Here is a 15,975-nt window from a genome sequence, read left to right as displayed (position 1 = left end):
GGGAAGGAAGAAGATGGCAGTATTGGAGCAGAAATGCCTTCTCTGGCCAGTGTGCAGAGTCAGCTTGTTTAATTTCAGAATAGTTGCTCCTTCTGGCAAGAAAGGGTAAAGCCAACTCCCTGCAAACTGCAGTTATTTCCTGTTCTGGCTAATGAATGAGGCCAGATTGATCTCCCCTTTGCCATGGGATGCCTCCTGGGATGTAAGAGCCTTGAGATCCACGAGACTTGAATACACAACCTTCGCACCTCCAGTCCTCGAGCAAGTGTAGTGGCCTAGCATTCTGTAGAAAAGATACATGGATTTTGAATTACACCCATGTGATACTGAACGCAATTGAAAACATGTGATGTATTTGGGATTTAGTAACTTTATATAACGCAAGGCTTTGGTATTGATTGATCTTGCAGAGTAATTAATGAATAAACATCAGGGAGCTGGGAAGTTTGAAAATAGCCTTCCTTTGCAAGTTTTATTGTATCTTCAGGTTGTTAAGGATTTATGTCATCATCCATTGTCCTCTCCACCTCTGAGAGCTGTTTCTTGTTAAGCTGATTAAGGCCAGCGGCAACAGCATTCAGACAGCAAGAGTTACAGAAACCAACTGTTACCAAACTTTCTTTTTGTTACAGAGAAATGATATTGCTATGGCCATCACGAAGTTTGATCAGTTTGACTTTCTCATTGACATTGTTCCAAGGGATGAACTTAAACCTCCAAAGCGGCAGGTGAGGGTGAAATGGAATCTGTGCTGGTTTGTGCATGTGTGTTCTTTTTATATGTCCTCACATTGCAACTTGGACCTGATCAGCCCGGAAGGAATGTGCTTTGTCTGCCCTTGGTGATGATGTAACATGCCCAAATCTGATTAACTGCGTAACTTTGTGATGTTATCATGGTCAGTGGAAATTCATGACAGAAAAAAGTTTTAATCAAGAAGAAAGCATGAGCCAACAGATCAGAGCAGCCTGAAACATAAATTTTATCCGTGGAAAAGGAGAATGTGGGGACTGTTCTTTAGGGCCAGAAAGTTCTGCTTTCCTCTCCCAAAATGTGTAAATATTTTGTGTAAACCCGACTAAAATCCTATCTAGTAATACTCTGGTTCCATCTTATTTCTGTACGTATTATGGGATATTAGGTGGCTTTATATCTTATTCTCCAGGCAAAAAGGCCCTTTAGTGTAACTCACAGATCCATTAAATGCAAGAAAAATTGTGCCTTAGATTTGCAATCTAAAAAGGCAGCACACACGAGATAAAAAGGATGGGGAAAGAAAGGAAAAAGATGCAGACACCAATAGAAGTTCCTTGCAATGAAACTAACATTGGTGGCCGTTGGCGATAGTCTTACGGCCAACTGAAACGGAAGCAGTTCAAAGAGAGGAAGGACCCTAAAGCTCCGGTCCCTCAACGGAACAGGCCGTGTGGCTCTGCTTCGCCTTCAGTCATCCCTCTTCTGAAACCCACTGAAGCTGGCTCCTCCGGAGCGATAAGGGCAGCCTTGTGTTCCTTCTCTGTTGCTCTGCAACCTGGTAGACTAGATGATATTAAGGTTCAGCTGCAGCAAGCCTAGGGGAGCAGGCTTCTGTGTATATTTGGAGTACCTTGTAACCCTGTTGCATGCAACTCTAATTCCCCATGAGGGCTTGTAGAGTCTGGAGGGCACTTTAAGCCATGCCTTTGGCTAGTCACCTGTAGAGCTGCCAGATGGGTTGATAACATCAGTCGACTGGAATTGCACAATGCCCAGATTTACATGCAGGATCCGGTTGGGCTTCAACTTGTTGACTGTAGCTTGAAGTTTAGCTGGCCTAAGTGTCTGCCAGACTTTATATTTTCTCTTGTGAATGGAGCAGCTTATTCCTCCAGCTTTGGCAGTCCTCATCTTTTCAGATGTATGTATATAGTAAGTATGGTTATGTTTAGTCTACCAGTTGAATTTAATATAGTTTATTCTCCAGAATCCTTCGTTTTTCCCTCTCCTCTCAATGTAGCACATGGTATTACTGCTGCTTTTGACTCAGATAATTGAATGTTTTAGGAATTGTGAAAAGCAGCATGAGGATGGATTTGAAATGCAGTGTGTGCCCTCCCCTCCCTGAGCTCACAACTGGGCCCTTGATTACCTACCCAGCAGGTTCCTTTTACATAAGCAATAACCTGTGCACGATGTTGCAGGTTTCTGCCTCGTGCTTAGAAACGGGACACATTTTCCAATTGGTCATTTGGAACTTTTGTATTTTGCCTGGTCAAAAAATCTTGCCTGGTTGACTGGACAGATACTGGCCAGAGAGTTATAATGGTAACTTGGTTTGTGCCTGCTTGAACTGAGAATTATGCTGATGGGAAGAGCCACCATCTTCCTTAGGTCCCCAGGTTTTCCAGGACATTTGACATGGGAATCCACCAACACACACAAGCTCCATGGTTTTCTTGCGGCAAGGAATCCATCATCCTGGGAGTGTCCCATTGTGAATCTATCAGGGCAGTTGTTGCTCCTGTAAACATCCTTGACTGGAAGCTGTGCAGGCTCAAAGAGGCTTTCAGTCGGATGTTTACAGCGGCAGGCTGCCACAATCCTCCTAAAACAGAATGGGTTCAAATTGAAGAGTTGCCCTTGGGTGACACCTGGCTAGAGAAGGCTCCAGGTTTGCAATGTATTCAGTCACTGCTTCCTGTCAAACCAGCCTTAGAATACAGAAGACCGTCGGCCGAGAAAAAATACTGCAAACGCTCTTTTAACTGTAATGATGATACCATTTAGTGTGCATGTAATCTACTTCCAAAGACCTCAAGATAAGGTATGCAGTCTCTTTCCTTTGCCTCTTATTAAAACATGCTTTCTTATGGCGGTGGTGATATGTTTGGAAGACCTCCAGAGGGGAGTTCAGCTGATCAGCAAGGACGTCTGACTCACCAGAGCAACAAATAAAACACACTCCTTCGTCCTATATTAGGTCACTGAAATACAAAAATGCTTGGGAAGAGTGGGGAATAAGGAGTGGGCTTGTGGGGGAAGGGGGGAACCTCTGAGCTTAACTGTTATACTGAAAACAAACTTTTGAGCTGCTAAATGTGCTCAAAAAATACCCAGTTCTGGAATTCGAAACATATGTCCGGCTCTACAGCCACTGCTTTATGTTCTGGGTCTTGATGCTCATGCAGAAAACGGCAGATCTTTTAAGCCTGAAGTTTGTCCCTGTCCTTTATCTAAGGCAGGGTTCCTCAACCTTGGCAACTCTAAGCTGTGCGGACTTCAGCTCCCAGAATTCCCCAGCCAGCTTTAGCAAAGCTGGCTGGGGAATTCTGGGAGCTGAAGTCCGCACAGCTTAGAGTTGCCAAGGTTGAGGAACCCTGATCTAAGACATTCTGTTGTGAAGCCTCACCCCCTTTGTTGGGGAAGTTGATTTTTCAGGATTGCGAGGAAGACAGCCTACTGTCACTGAAAGGCAACCCCATGTCTGTGCATCAGCTTCCGCTGGTGACATTTGGTGACCGCAGGGAAGCCTTGTCCAAATTCTACTCCTGCTGGTATAGCAAGTACAAATCTGGATTTTTTGTATGTCGGGTGTAGAACAAACAGGGATCCTAGAGTGAGGTTTGCTCCCCATGGGTTTAAATCTCCCCTCGCCTTCGAGCAAGGCAGACCTTTCCAGCTGGAGGATCAGAGAAGGGATACGTGGCTTTGCAGAAGTATCTACATAGCAACAAATTGCAGAGTCCTTCAAGAGGCCTCACTTTGGAGGTGAGAAACTTGTAATCTTCCAGATGTTACTAAGCTGCTGTTCTCAGCATCTCCAGCTTGGGTGGGGTGGGGGGGAAATGGAAGTTTCTCACCCTCGCAGTTTGGTGCTTTTATTTTATATTGTTCCTTCCATAAAAATAGATTCGGGACTGATGTTCCAAAGGGCTGAGTGCGAGCGCTCATTTCTGAACGTTGACAATCGTGTGCTTCAGAAGCGTTGCAATCTCCTAATGCCACAGCAGGCGTAACGGTCTTGTGCGGGTAGCTTAGACAAAGGTTTCTGTCTCTTCGGCAAGCTCAGTGGCATCAGGTTTGCCCCTAATGTAGGATTCCTAAAAGATCGGTGTGTGCCACAAAGGGGTGGGGTGGGGGGCAAATTTCTTCCACATTGGGAGGTTCCAAAGAACTGCACGCTCTCAACATTCCCAGCAGCAGGGTGGATAGCCATGCTCTGAAGTTTGTTCCACTCTCTCTCCTTGGTAAATGCCAAGGCATACTTGCTCTGGATTCAGAGAAGCCTTAACTACAAATATAGAACAAGCAAGGCACTGTTTTATATCTGTCCTCCTTCTGTTGTCCCTTGAGGCCACATGTTGGATTGACTGCAGTGCTTTCTCCCCTCCCATCAGGTTTCAAGGGTTCCAGGGCTCCAGATTTCACGAAGCTTTGGAACAGACTCAAGTAATTCTCTGTGGCTTTGAATAACTGGCATTCCTGGTTCATTAAAAAAATGCATTATTACTGTACAACAGTTTGGTCTAGTGGTGAAGGCACCAGGCTAGAATCCAGGAGACTGTGGTAGGAGAGTTCTAGCTCCGCCTTAGGCACGAAAGCCGGCTAGGCGACCTTGGGCCAGCCACTCTCTCTCAGCTCGAGAGCCAATCAGGCGTGGTAGGAGAGTTCTAGCTCCGCCTTAGGCACGAAAGCCGGCTGGGCGACCTTGGGCCAGTCCCTCTCTCTCAGCCCCAGAGCCAATCAGGTGTGGAAGGAGAGTTCTAGCTCCGCCTTAGGCACGAAAGCCGGCTAGGCGACCTTGGGCCAGTCCCTCTCTCTCAGCCCAAGAGCCAATCAGGCGTGGTAGGAGAGTTCTAGCTCCGCCTTAGGCACGAAAGCCGGCTAGGCGACCTTGGGCCAGCCACTCTCTCTCAGCTCGAGAGCCAATCAGGCGTGGTAGGAGAGTTCTAGTCCCGCCTTAGGCACGAAAGCCGGCTGGGCGACCTTGGGCCAGTCCCTCTCTCTCAGCCCCAGAGCCAATCAGGTGTGGAAGGAGAGTTCTAGTCCCGCCTTAGGCACGAAAGCTGGCTGGGTGACCTTGGGCCAGTCCCTCTCTCTCAGCCCCAGAGCCAATCAGGTGTGGTAGGAGGGTTCTAGCTCCACCTTAGGCACGAAAGCCGGCTGGGTGCCCTTGGGCCAGTCACTCTCAGCCCAGCCCACCTCACATGGCTGTTGTTGTGGGGAAAATAGGAGGAAGGAGTATTAGGTATGTTCGCCGCCTTGAGTTATTTATAAAAATAGTAAAGGCGGGATAGAAAATAAAATAAATGAAGTCCTTGCAGAGCAGTATTACAATAAGGTATTCATACTGAATTAACAAAGGGAGAAAATACAAAAGTATAAAAGAAAAAGTAAAAATTCATTAACTTTAGGTCTGCATACAGACTGACTTGTGCCCTTGAACAAGAGGAACAAATAGACATATCATTATTGTATTCCCAAATCTTCCAGTAAACTTTAGGTGTGTGTATGTATGTACGTGTTTAGTAGACATTTATATCTTACATCTTTTCGATTGCACTGAGTTCTACAAATATGTTGTCCCATCCCATAATGGTCACGCTTTTACCATGTTCCTGGTTCATACGCTGCAGAGCTCTGGACCAAAATCATACTGCGAAGAAGTAGTTGCATTTGATTCCCATCTTGGCAGCCCTGGGCTGCAGCTGCTTCTGCTTCTTGTTTTTAGCCTATCATTCCCTTAATAAGCACTCCGCCAGTCAAGTTTTACTCTTAGTTTGGAAACAAAATAGGGCTGCTTAAAAATAAAGTAGGCACTTCCACATAGCTAGTTGACTCCTTATTGTACTAAGATATATCAAGTGTACATTTAAAGGGGGAAGAACAGCTCAAAACAGTTTCTCATGGATCTGTGAGTTTTCAAGATGTTGAGAACACTGGCACAGGAGGAGGTGGGGAGATGAAACTGGGAATACATAAGGAGCACTTGGATTGCTTGATACGCTGAATGGAGTAGTTGGTTGGTGAGATCCGTCTTCCTGGCTTTTTAAATAACCCCCTTCCAACCATTATATAGAGGTAGTCCTCAACTTACAACCATTCGTTTAGCGACTGTTCAAAGTTACAACAGTGCTGAAAAAAGTGACGTTTGACCAGTCTTTGCACTTGCAGCTGTCGCAGCGTCCTTGCGGTCACGTGATCGCGCTTCAGGCACTTGGCGACCAGCGTGTATTTACGACGGTTGCAGCATCTTGGGGTCACGTGATCACCATTTGTGACCTTCCCATTTGGCTTCCAACAAGCAAAGTCAATGGGGGAAGCCAGATTCACTTAATGATCATGTGATTCACTTAACAGCCACAGCAAAACAAATCATAAAATCAGGCGTGACTCACTTAACCACCACCTCGCTTAGCCACAGAAGTTCTGGTCCTAATTGTGGTTGTAAGCGAGGACTACCTGTGAAGGATCTTTCTTCAACTTGGTGCCCTCCAGGTGTGTTGGGCTACACTTCCCATATTATCCTAGATGAAAGGAGTTGTCAGACACATCTGCCCATACCTGTATGCAGTGAGCTCTAAAATTTTAACCTCCTAGCATGGTCTAGCTTAACAGAGCCCTGGTGACGTTCCTGTTGGATCTTTCTCACCACAATTGCCTCTTTTAGGCTGAACAGAGCCCCAGCCCGCAGCTCTCAGGGTGCCCTGAAAAATGTGGGAAGCCGGTTACGTCAACTTCCCCGTATTCCAGCTCACCGAGCACATGGGAATTTGTCTGGTGCTCATGACTCATAAGGACACGAATCTGATTTTAGATAAAAAGGAAGAGGAGCGACTCTTGTCAGCTTCCATTCTGTCTGGACAGCGGCCTTCAACTCTTCTGAAGTCAGAACGGGATTTTCTTTCCCAGAAAGATTTTCCTCCCACCCTGTGGGTCTAGAGTCAGTTGCTTTGACGCAGGCTGGTGACTTTGCACAAGAGGTCCTTATGTGTTGTTGATGGAATTCATTCTTGGCAATGGCATCCCTTGGCCGTGCCCGTTGACATCGTTGCTGGCAAATGGGCCAGACAACAGTTTCGTAGTGCTTTTGAAGCTGTGATTCATTCAAACCCAGTACTCATTCCAAGTGCCAAATGATTTCAAAATCATTAAAAATTGTATTTAAATATGAGTTTGGGGGTATGCTTGGAAATTATTCCTGTCTTTCTGAAGAAGCTCAAGAAGAAAATAACCTGCAGGATCCATGGTTTAAAACCCTGGAAGATGGGTCACGTTTCTACTTGATTTTCCCTACACGGAGATGATTTACCAGTGTGGGGAGGAGAATGATCCACTGGATGTCCTTTGGTCCTCTTCTGCAATGGGGACAGACTCTCACTGGATTTTCTAACTAGATGTTGATATCGCCTTTGAGCAATGAGTCACTATGACTGAATTCAGTCCTGGATGGGGTGAGCATCCTCTGTGCCCCCCCTTTTTTTTTTTTTTTTGCCTCAGCTGTTTTTGGATGGAAGGTGTTGGAAGCTGACTGGCCAGTAGCCCTCATGTGTCTTTTGCCAGCTTGACCCTAGCCATGTAGCAGTGTGTGTAAACATCCTACACTCTCAGCTGTGACTTCGTGGTGGCTGGGAGAAGGTTGTTTACGCCTCCTGCCATGGACTGGTCCTCTCAGAAATGGTAACTCCTCCTCATGTCTTGTGGAGCTCGAAATGCGTCTGTGTGTGGCTCCCAGCTTGTCCTCTTCTCAGCATTCTGTTCCCCAACTTCATTTGGAGGGAGGCAGAGAACCAGGAAGAGGTCTTGGTGGGAGAGTTGGGGTGGGCACACGCCTGGCACTCCCTTAAGATAAAAAGTACCCCTGCTGTACTGCAGTAGTAGTTGGACTAAGGCATCATTCTTACCTGCTTCTGTGCTATTACTCCATTTTGTTGTTTCCATAATCTGCCCCAAGAACCCCAACTGGTTTGAAACATCCCCCAAGTAAGTAAACGGCATTTTTCCTCAGCTCATTGTCCTCCCTGTGAATAATAACTCCTTGCTTTCATCACTCCTGGAAAGCTTTTCCCCCCGAAGTAGCAGGCCTGTTCACTCTCGGACGCTGCTCGTCTTTGCAGGAGAAAGTGGAAATTCGGCCACCAGACTGGAAGATTCTCTCAAGAATGGGAGAAAGTAAGGCAGGAAGAACAGAACAGAACAGAACAGATGGTTGATGTGCCTTTTCCAAAAGAAGAAGAAGAATACTAGTCGGAGGGGAGGCAAACCTGGACATTTATATAACTTTAACACTGACTTTTCCATGCCTGTTTGCATTTCTGGCTTCTGCTGGAACCCTTGTGTTCCAGGCTCAGGTTTACTGTATCTGACCTTCCTTTTCTCCTTTGGCGCAGGAGGAGGTGCGCCAAGCCGTGACTCCAGCAGAACCCGTCCAATACTACTTCACTCTGGCCCAGCAGCCAGCAGCGGTCCAGGTCCAGGGCCAGCAGACGGGCCAGCAGACCACCACATCCACCACCACGATCCAGCCCGGGCAGATCATCATCGCGCAGCCTCAGCAAGGGCAGGTTGGTACGCAGGCCTGTCAGATGGCGCGCGCTCCGAATTTGGGGAGTAGGATGGAAGGTGGCATCAGGTGTCCTCTGATCTGTGAAGGGAGACACAACAGGCTGAGTTCACCCAGCGTGCTAAAGTTGAGTTAACGAAGCACGACACGCTACATTGGGGTAGCTTGCTGCGTTCAAACAGAGAAACTAAGGTATTGTGGCTTAATATATTGGCCAGGTTCTCCTGACATGCTGTGACTGCGTTGCTACAATGTGCTGAACACTGTCTTAGGCTAGCATTAGTGTGTTATGGAAATCCAACCGCATAATGTTGGCAAAACTGCAAGTCTTAAGACTGAAGTCAGCTGCCTAGACGTACAAATGGAAGACCTACCCAGTGGGGGTGGGGGTGGGAATGGAAGTATGGACAGGCTTCTCACTGCCTTCCTAAGTGAGAAGAAGGAAGCGGGGGCAAAGAAAGAAGATGTTGCTTGGTGCAGTGCCTATTCTCTCTCCCCTGGGCTATGCTGGCTGGGACTACATGGAGTTAGAGTTCCAGCAACTTCCGGATGGCCACATGTTGTCCTGTAGCATAGTTGTTGAAGTAGTACCTCAGTGGGGAGAAATCAGTGCTCTCTACATAAATGCTGCACTCTTTTTTGGACGGGTTGCTCCTGTTTTACAAGGTCAGACCGGAGCTTCCTTTTCATTGTGTCTCAAGTCCAGCTTTGGCTGCGGAAGCTCCCTGGATGATGTTTAGCCCCCATTATTGCTTGCCAGGGTTGTTCTCAAGGGGAAAAATTAGAGGAGTGGTATGATGCCACCTTGAACCCCTGGAGGAAGGACAGGATATAACTTGAATGGAAAAAAAGAAAAATATGGATTATCTTTTGCTTTCTAAGTATTAGCATCTGAAAGTTTTCAAAAATGCCCTTTCTGCTATCTTGGGTGTTTTCTGTCTGAAGGATTGTGACGCTGAACAGAGGGGAGCATTTCAGCTCGCTTGGTGATCTTGAGAGCACTTGTCTGTCCTGGTCATGCTGCAGGACACTAGCGTTGCTGGCCAGTGTGTCTCAGATGTCCTCCATCTTCTCTTGTGCATCTCTGTTCTTTCAGACCACTCCTGTGACCATGCAGGTCGGCGAAGGGCAGCAGGTGCAGATAGTCCAGGCCCAGCCCCAGGGGCAGACCCAGCCAGCGCAGAGCGGGACTGGGCCCACCATGCAGGTCATGCAGCAGATCATCACCAACACAGGCGAAATCCAGCAAATACCGGTGAGGGTCCAAATCTGCATGGAAGCTGCAGGAGAACAGAAAGGGCCAGGAGCTCCAGGCTTGATTAGAGAAGGGAGTCGTGGCTGACTGCAGGGGTGTCCACAGGGTATGGTGGTAAAGAAAGTCAAGCTGGTGGCCACGACAGTGCGATCGAAGCTCTGATTGTATCCTCTCCTGCGGATACCCCGGATGACCAGCTCTAATCTTTTTTTTTTTTTTTTGCTGGCTGTGTCGGGTTCGGGTCCAACTGCATTCGAGGGCCCTGCACGTTGTCCGCCAAGTTCTAGAAATAAAGCCAGTTCCAGAAAGCAGCTCATTCAAACCTTTGCTGAAGCCGCCCCTTCCCCATCCAGACTCCCATCCTGTGCCACTCATCAACTCAACTTGTCTTCCTCCCCTTCTTTCAGTCTCATCTTGTAAAGCAGTTTTACATCACAGTAGGGTTTAACATTCAAACAAGCCCTCCATGTTTCACAGAATGCTTGCACAAGGGTCACACAGATATTTGCAAAACTTTCCACGCCTCTTTTCATCATAGTGCATGTTTCGAAGGTCTCTCTCCAAACTGACCCTTCCAGGCTTTCCAGCCTTAGCTTGTTTCCCAGACAGAAGCTCTTGGGTCGTGTGCAGCAGAGCAGTAAGCTGAAGCCCGTAATGTCTGCGTTGTCCGTTTAGAGTTAGTTATTCTAGTTAAAGTCTAACTAGGGGCCTCCAGTTGCAAACAGCTTTTCTCCCTGCAGGCATATTTCAGTGCCTGCCGAAAGACAGCTGTAAAGAAGCTTTTGCTTGCAGAAAGTGTATATTTGCAGTTGGGGGACTGCCCTTTGCCTTCAGGGACTGATTATTTGGGGGGAAAAAAAATCCTGCACGTTGGAGAACTCAGTGGAGGGGCAAGGTCCAAGTGCTGTAATTTCTGCTCCACAAGGTTTGGGGCACCAGTGACAGATTGTCTCAAGATCTCCTCCACCTGTCCCTTTATTAAAAGATGCTGTCCTGAGCACAGTATAATTGTGTTTTGCATAAATAGGGTAGGGAGGAGGTTAACTATTTCTAGATGTAGTGAGGTTGCTCTAAAACAGGGCTGAGCAAGCTTTTCGTGATGGGGGAGCTGTGCTTTTTAAATAGTGCAAAGCGAGGGACCCGAGAGGCCCAGCAGTGACGCCGTAACGTCACCCAGGGGGGTAGATTGAAATTCTGGGCATCAGCATAGTTGCCATAAGCATGCCCAAGGTTTAATGCATCTGTGTTGGGGGTTATTTCATTTTTCTTTTCAAATGCCTGAAAATCCGTGATTAACCACCATATTTTGGTAGCACGATCTGGGGGCGGGGTGGGGTGGGGACGAGGAGAGTGCCATAATGGGACAGAGTTTGCATTAATCAGAACCATCAGGAATCAAGTTGGGTTCTTTCCCTTCAGGTTTGAAAAGAAACATGGATGTGTGCACCTCCGGTAGTTCTTCATTCACGTTGTTTCCACTGAATTTCATCCCGAAGAAGTCTTTACGCTGTTCACGTGGAAGCTTTAAATAAGCGATTGAAATGCCCAAGACAGCCACCTGTACTTCCGTTGAGCGTTTGGTCACATACAGGGCCAGACGTGAGATTGGTCCCTGGGGAGGAAGAGTGGCTCTTCAGAGAACTTTGTGAAAAGGAAGAGGCTGTGTACTAAGAGTGGCAATAGTCCTTAGGGGGAGATCCAGGATCCCCCTCTCCACACCTGGCCCAGCCTGCGTGTTTCTTCGGCCTGCTTTCCCCCTGACTGAGAGGAGAATCTAAGACAGTGTTTCTCAACCTTGGCAACTTCAAGCTGGGTGGACTTCAACTCCCAGGATTCCCCAGCCAGCATGGGAGTTGAAGTCCACCCAGCCTGAAGTTGCCAAGGTTGAGAAACACTGATCTAAGAGGTTGCTTTCCCCATTGACACTGGTAGTGTCCTAACAGTCAGAAATCACGCTGAGACGAGGAGTAGGTCTCTAGTGTTTATTACTGCTACATAAAACAGAATCCTAACAAACTGAAGAAGCGTGGGAAAATCCCAGACAGATAAACCCCAAAGTCAAGGCGGGTCTGTTCTGTGTCTCTCTGAATGACAGCTCAAATTCTCTCTACTATGCATGTGTTTCCCCCCTGGATAGGGGCCCCCTCCTGCTCGCCATGAGTACTCATGACAGGTAGAGCCTTCCACGAAGCCCAGTGCCCCTTCTGATTTCCGGCAGAGCTACACAATTGGAGCTTGTCAAACAGAAGAAGAAGAATCTCATGAACTTGGCAAGAGGTTTCCTAGAACTTTTACCTCAGTCTTTTCTGGGTCGGTTCTCAAAATTCCTAAAACGATCCTGGGTTCTCCAAGTTGGTGCCCCTCATTACTCATGAGGCAAGGAATGCGCACGCTCTTACACTTTGACAGCAGCTTTTCAGAGTCCCAAGGCAAAAGCTTCTCCCAGCTCTCTTTTTTTTTTTTAATAAGCGGAGAGACCAACTGCTGAATCTAGCCTTGGCCAGCACGTTCCGGGCGCTTCTCTGGAGTGACTGTCCCAGCTCCTCTTCCAGAACAGATTCAGAGAAAAGTACTGGAGCACTAACGGTTGCACTCCCCATTTTCATGGCTGCCCTTCTTTACAGCCAGCCCAGCTAGTAGGTGAGAGAAATGCCCCAGATGAGTCTTCCTCCACCTTTCTGCTGATGTAGTGCCTTCTGCAGATAACCGTATACAACCTAGTCCCCAGGCTGAAAATCCTCTCCTTTAACTTTCCTGTGGAGGTAATTTCATTCCAGGTTTGTTTATTGCTCGGAGTCAGAGGAGCTGAGAAACTAGCAACAAGCTCCTTTTCTGTTCTTCTGCAGTGCTGAGGTGGAGGAGGAGGAGGGAGGAGGAGCAACTTTCCTACCCCAAGCGCATGTGTTTATGGTTTCAACACTGGTCTCATTATATCATCTTGCCTGTATAATCTCTCCACACATCCCTGGGAAATGTTCTGTTTTCCAGGTGACCAACTTTGTGTCCTCTTCCTCCCTCCTACTGTTTCTAGGTCCAGCTTAATGCCGGCCAGCTGCAGTATATCCGCTTAGCTCAGCCTGTGTCCGGAACCCAGGTGGTCCAGGGACAGATCCAGACGCTTGCAGCCAACACCCAGCAGGTACCAGCTGACCTCCCAAGTTTCTTGAAAATAGCTGTTAAAATATTCCTGGCCTTTTGAAAAAGGAATTGATTTCCCAAGGTGCAGTCATTGAATCCAGGGGTGGTGGTAGGCATTCTGATCTTGAATTTCTGCTGATTACTGCCTCTTATTTAAAACAAAAAACAGAGAGCTCAACCATTTGTAGAACACACATTGACCTTGCTCCTTGGCATATCAAGTGGAACAAAGATTATGGCTCAGAGCTATTGTCATAAGCTTGCCCAGACACAGGTCCTTTAATGTTTGCTCAGCTGTAAAAATATAAATCACATTTTGTTTTGTAAACAACATTTTTCAGGGGCATCTATGTGGGGTCTGTCAAAAAAGTCAAGAAGGTGGTTGCAACTACCATCGTGACTTTTTTGACACCCCTCCCCCACTTGGACACCACTATCCTCGTTCAATAAATCCCTTGCGTGGGTTAAAAATGAAATCATATTATGTGATGATAAGGGGCTTGGTGTTTGGAGGCTGGAATCTGAAATCTGACTGCTTCCTACTTAAAAACTTTATCTGGTTTTCAGCAAATTTAGTGAAACTCCATTCCTTTTTTTTCCCCCAGGCCTTTGTATCTATCGGTCAGCTTTTATGTTTGAGCCACCTGCCAGCCTTCATGTTGCCATTCTTTGTGTTCAGGCGCCGTATCTAATTTCCACTGCTTTGCAAAACCTTTTTTAGTAACTGCTAAATGCATTCATTAAAAGCAGTGCTTTTGTTTAGATCCTGGCTAACAGTAGCCTTCATCTCCTTCAGATCTGGACGGTTCATTGTCTGCAACCTGGGATTTGCCTTGATTAGTATCAATCAGATTGCTTTTCTGTCTCAGCCTCTCTTTTCTTCTTTGCCTTTCCCAACACATAACCCCGACAGTCTCTTTCCTTAAGAAGGGGGTGCCTTCAGCTATGTCTGTGTCCCAGTCTTCCGGTTTCTACAGTCACGGGGCTTCAGAGCTTACATATTGAAGGCCATTTGTTTGGAAAAGTTCACAGCTACATCTGCAGATAGGCCTGTTGCTCAACAGACTGTCTGAATGGTGTGTGTGTTGTCCCCAAACTTGACTCCCCCAATCCCCCCAGCAAAAAGAACACTAGTGATCCAATATGCACGCATGCATGGAAACCCCCCCCCCATCCTTTTATCCTCACTCTTGTGGGGAGCATTAGTTGTGCCAGTGTCTTGCACCTCCTTTGAAGGGATATTTATCTCCTTTGGTAGATAAATTACTTTGAGAAATAAATAACTGGAGAACAACAAATTGCAAGGGGTTCACAGGAGAAAGAGCAGGCCAGATTTTTCAAGGGGCCTCTTGTGTTTTATAGTCGCTCTTTCGCATTTATTGAACGCCCTGATTCCCTCTTGATCAAAGAGCTGCAAATGTCATGAATGCATGTCTCTTCCAGATTGCGCAAACAGACGTTCAGCAGGGGCAGCAGCAGTTCAGCCAGTTTACAGATGGGCAGGTACATGTCTTTGCTCTTGGGGCTGGAGAAAGGGGTTGTTGCTGGAGCAGCTTGGGGTGGTCAGTTTCTCCTGAAAGGAGCCAGCTTTCCTGGGAGGGTTGTTGACCTAAGAGGAAGAAGCCAGAAGCATCCTTCTGTGGATTATAATATATTCACCCTATTGATCCCTTCTGCTAAGTGGGAACTAGCTTGGAGTTTCATTTGGAGGCTCTCCATTAGAGTTGTGAGTTCTTCCCAGTTGAGGACTGTTGTAGAAGCGTGAGGTGTTTGTAGGTAGCATTAGCAGTGTGTGAATGGATTGTTTGTGCCTGAGGGGATGCAGTGCCATGCCATGCCTTGAAAGGATCCATCAGAAATGCCATTTCAGGAGCTCTCTTTGCTTGTTCCTTCCCAGCAACTCTACCAGATCCAACAAGTGACTATGCCTGCTGGTCAAGATATCACCCAACCCATGTTTATCCAGTCTACCAATCAGACGACAGATGGACAGGCCCCACAGGTCACGGGAGACTGACCAGCTCCAGCCGGAAGCTTTCCTGATGTGGCAGAATTCATACCGACTTGACTGATGTTCCCGCTGACCGAGTTCAGAAGCCTTCTTCAACTAGTCCATTCCCTCCCCACCATGTATCTTCAGTGATAGAAAGATGCTGAGGACTTTACATCAGCATTACATCAGCTGCTTATATTTGCTGGGAGGAGAGGATGCCACAGGAACTGACTACAATGCAATATACATATACATATGTGTCTGTGTGTGTGTGTGTATTTCTTTTTTAGAAATGTTGAATTCTGTGTTCCTCAGTATTTCCAGTCTGACCATTTTACAGAAGGCTCTGCCAGGCAGAGCAGTGCTTTCTTGTGGTCTGGGATCTTTTCTGTTCTCCTGTCCAGTACATTTGGAATCAGAGGATCTTCATCCTGTTTCAGCCCTGATTGTGCATATCGCATTGTTATCATTAAGTCTGAAAGTGTGTTAGCGTGTATATGAATGTGTTTGTGTGTGTGTCTATGCATGTAAGAGAGAATGGGCAGAGGATTCCTTTTGTTTGTTTGTTCTTTTTAATGTCCCAAATCCAGATGCTGCTAATTGCAGCTCCCAAGGATGAAAACAACAGGAAGAACCCAGCTTTTCCTGTGTTAATCCTGTTTTCTAAAGGCTTTAAATCTGGCCTCAAACTATTTTGGAATGACTTAAGGAGGTTTGGACGTGCAGATGCAATCTACTGGGTAATGGTATAAAATTCAGCCAATGCATGTTTTTAAAAGCTGCATGAAATGCAATAAACCTTTTTTTTTCCTATAGTATTCTGTACTCTGTGTCTTTCACAACTTGTCTCATCAGTTGATCCTGATCCAAAACAGGTTCTGCTTTGCCAGATTTAGACTTACCTAATGTCTTAAAACTGCTTCAGAATCTGCCCAGGTCCTATGGATTGGCATGTTTTAGGTTAATGACTTGCTAGAAAAGCTTAGATCGCTCCACTGGCCAATGGGTAAGCGAGAGTCTCATTTTCCCTTCCCGTTTTTTCGTTAC

General features: G+C 46.8%; 1 protein-coding gene across 2 annotated transcripts in view; it reads left to right on the top strand.

Moving 5' to 3' along the window:
• The window catches only part of NFYC (nuclear transcription factor Y subunit gamma), a 53,183-nt gene extending 37,446 nt beyond the window's left edge, over positions 1-15,737 (top strand). For both annotated transcript variants that reach the window (XM_063311643.1, XM_063311644.1), the window contains exons 5-10: positions 633-728; positions 8,370-8,543; positions 9,639-9,797; positions 12,829-12,936; positions 14,379-14,438; positions 14,833-15,737. In XM_063311643.1, coding sequence (XP_063167713.1) covers positions 633-728; positions 8,370-8,543; positions 9,639-9,797; positions 12,829-12,936; positions 14,379-14,438; positions 14,833-14,952 — 717 coding nt within the window. In that variant the 3' untranslated portion in view covers positions 14,953-15,737. The remainder of the gene's footprint in view (positions 1-632; positions 729-8,369; positions 8,544-9,638; positions 9,798-12,828; positions 12,937-14,378; positions 14,439-14,832) is intronic.
• Positions 15,738-15,975: the final 238 nt, after the last annotated feature.

The sequence above is a fragment of the Candoia aspera genome, chromosome 10, assembly GCF_035149785.1.
Source record: "Candoia aspera isolate rCanAsp1 chromosome 10, rCanAsp1.hap2, whole genome shotgun sequence".
NCBI classification, from domain to species: Eukaryota; Metazoa; Chordata; class Lepidosauria; order Squamata; family Boidae; genus Candoia; species Candoia aspera.
This window is presented reverse-complemented; position numbering and strand designations above follow the sequence as displayed.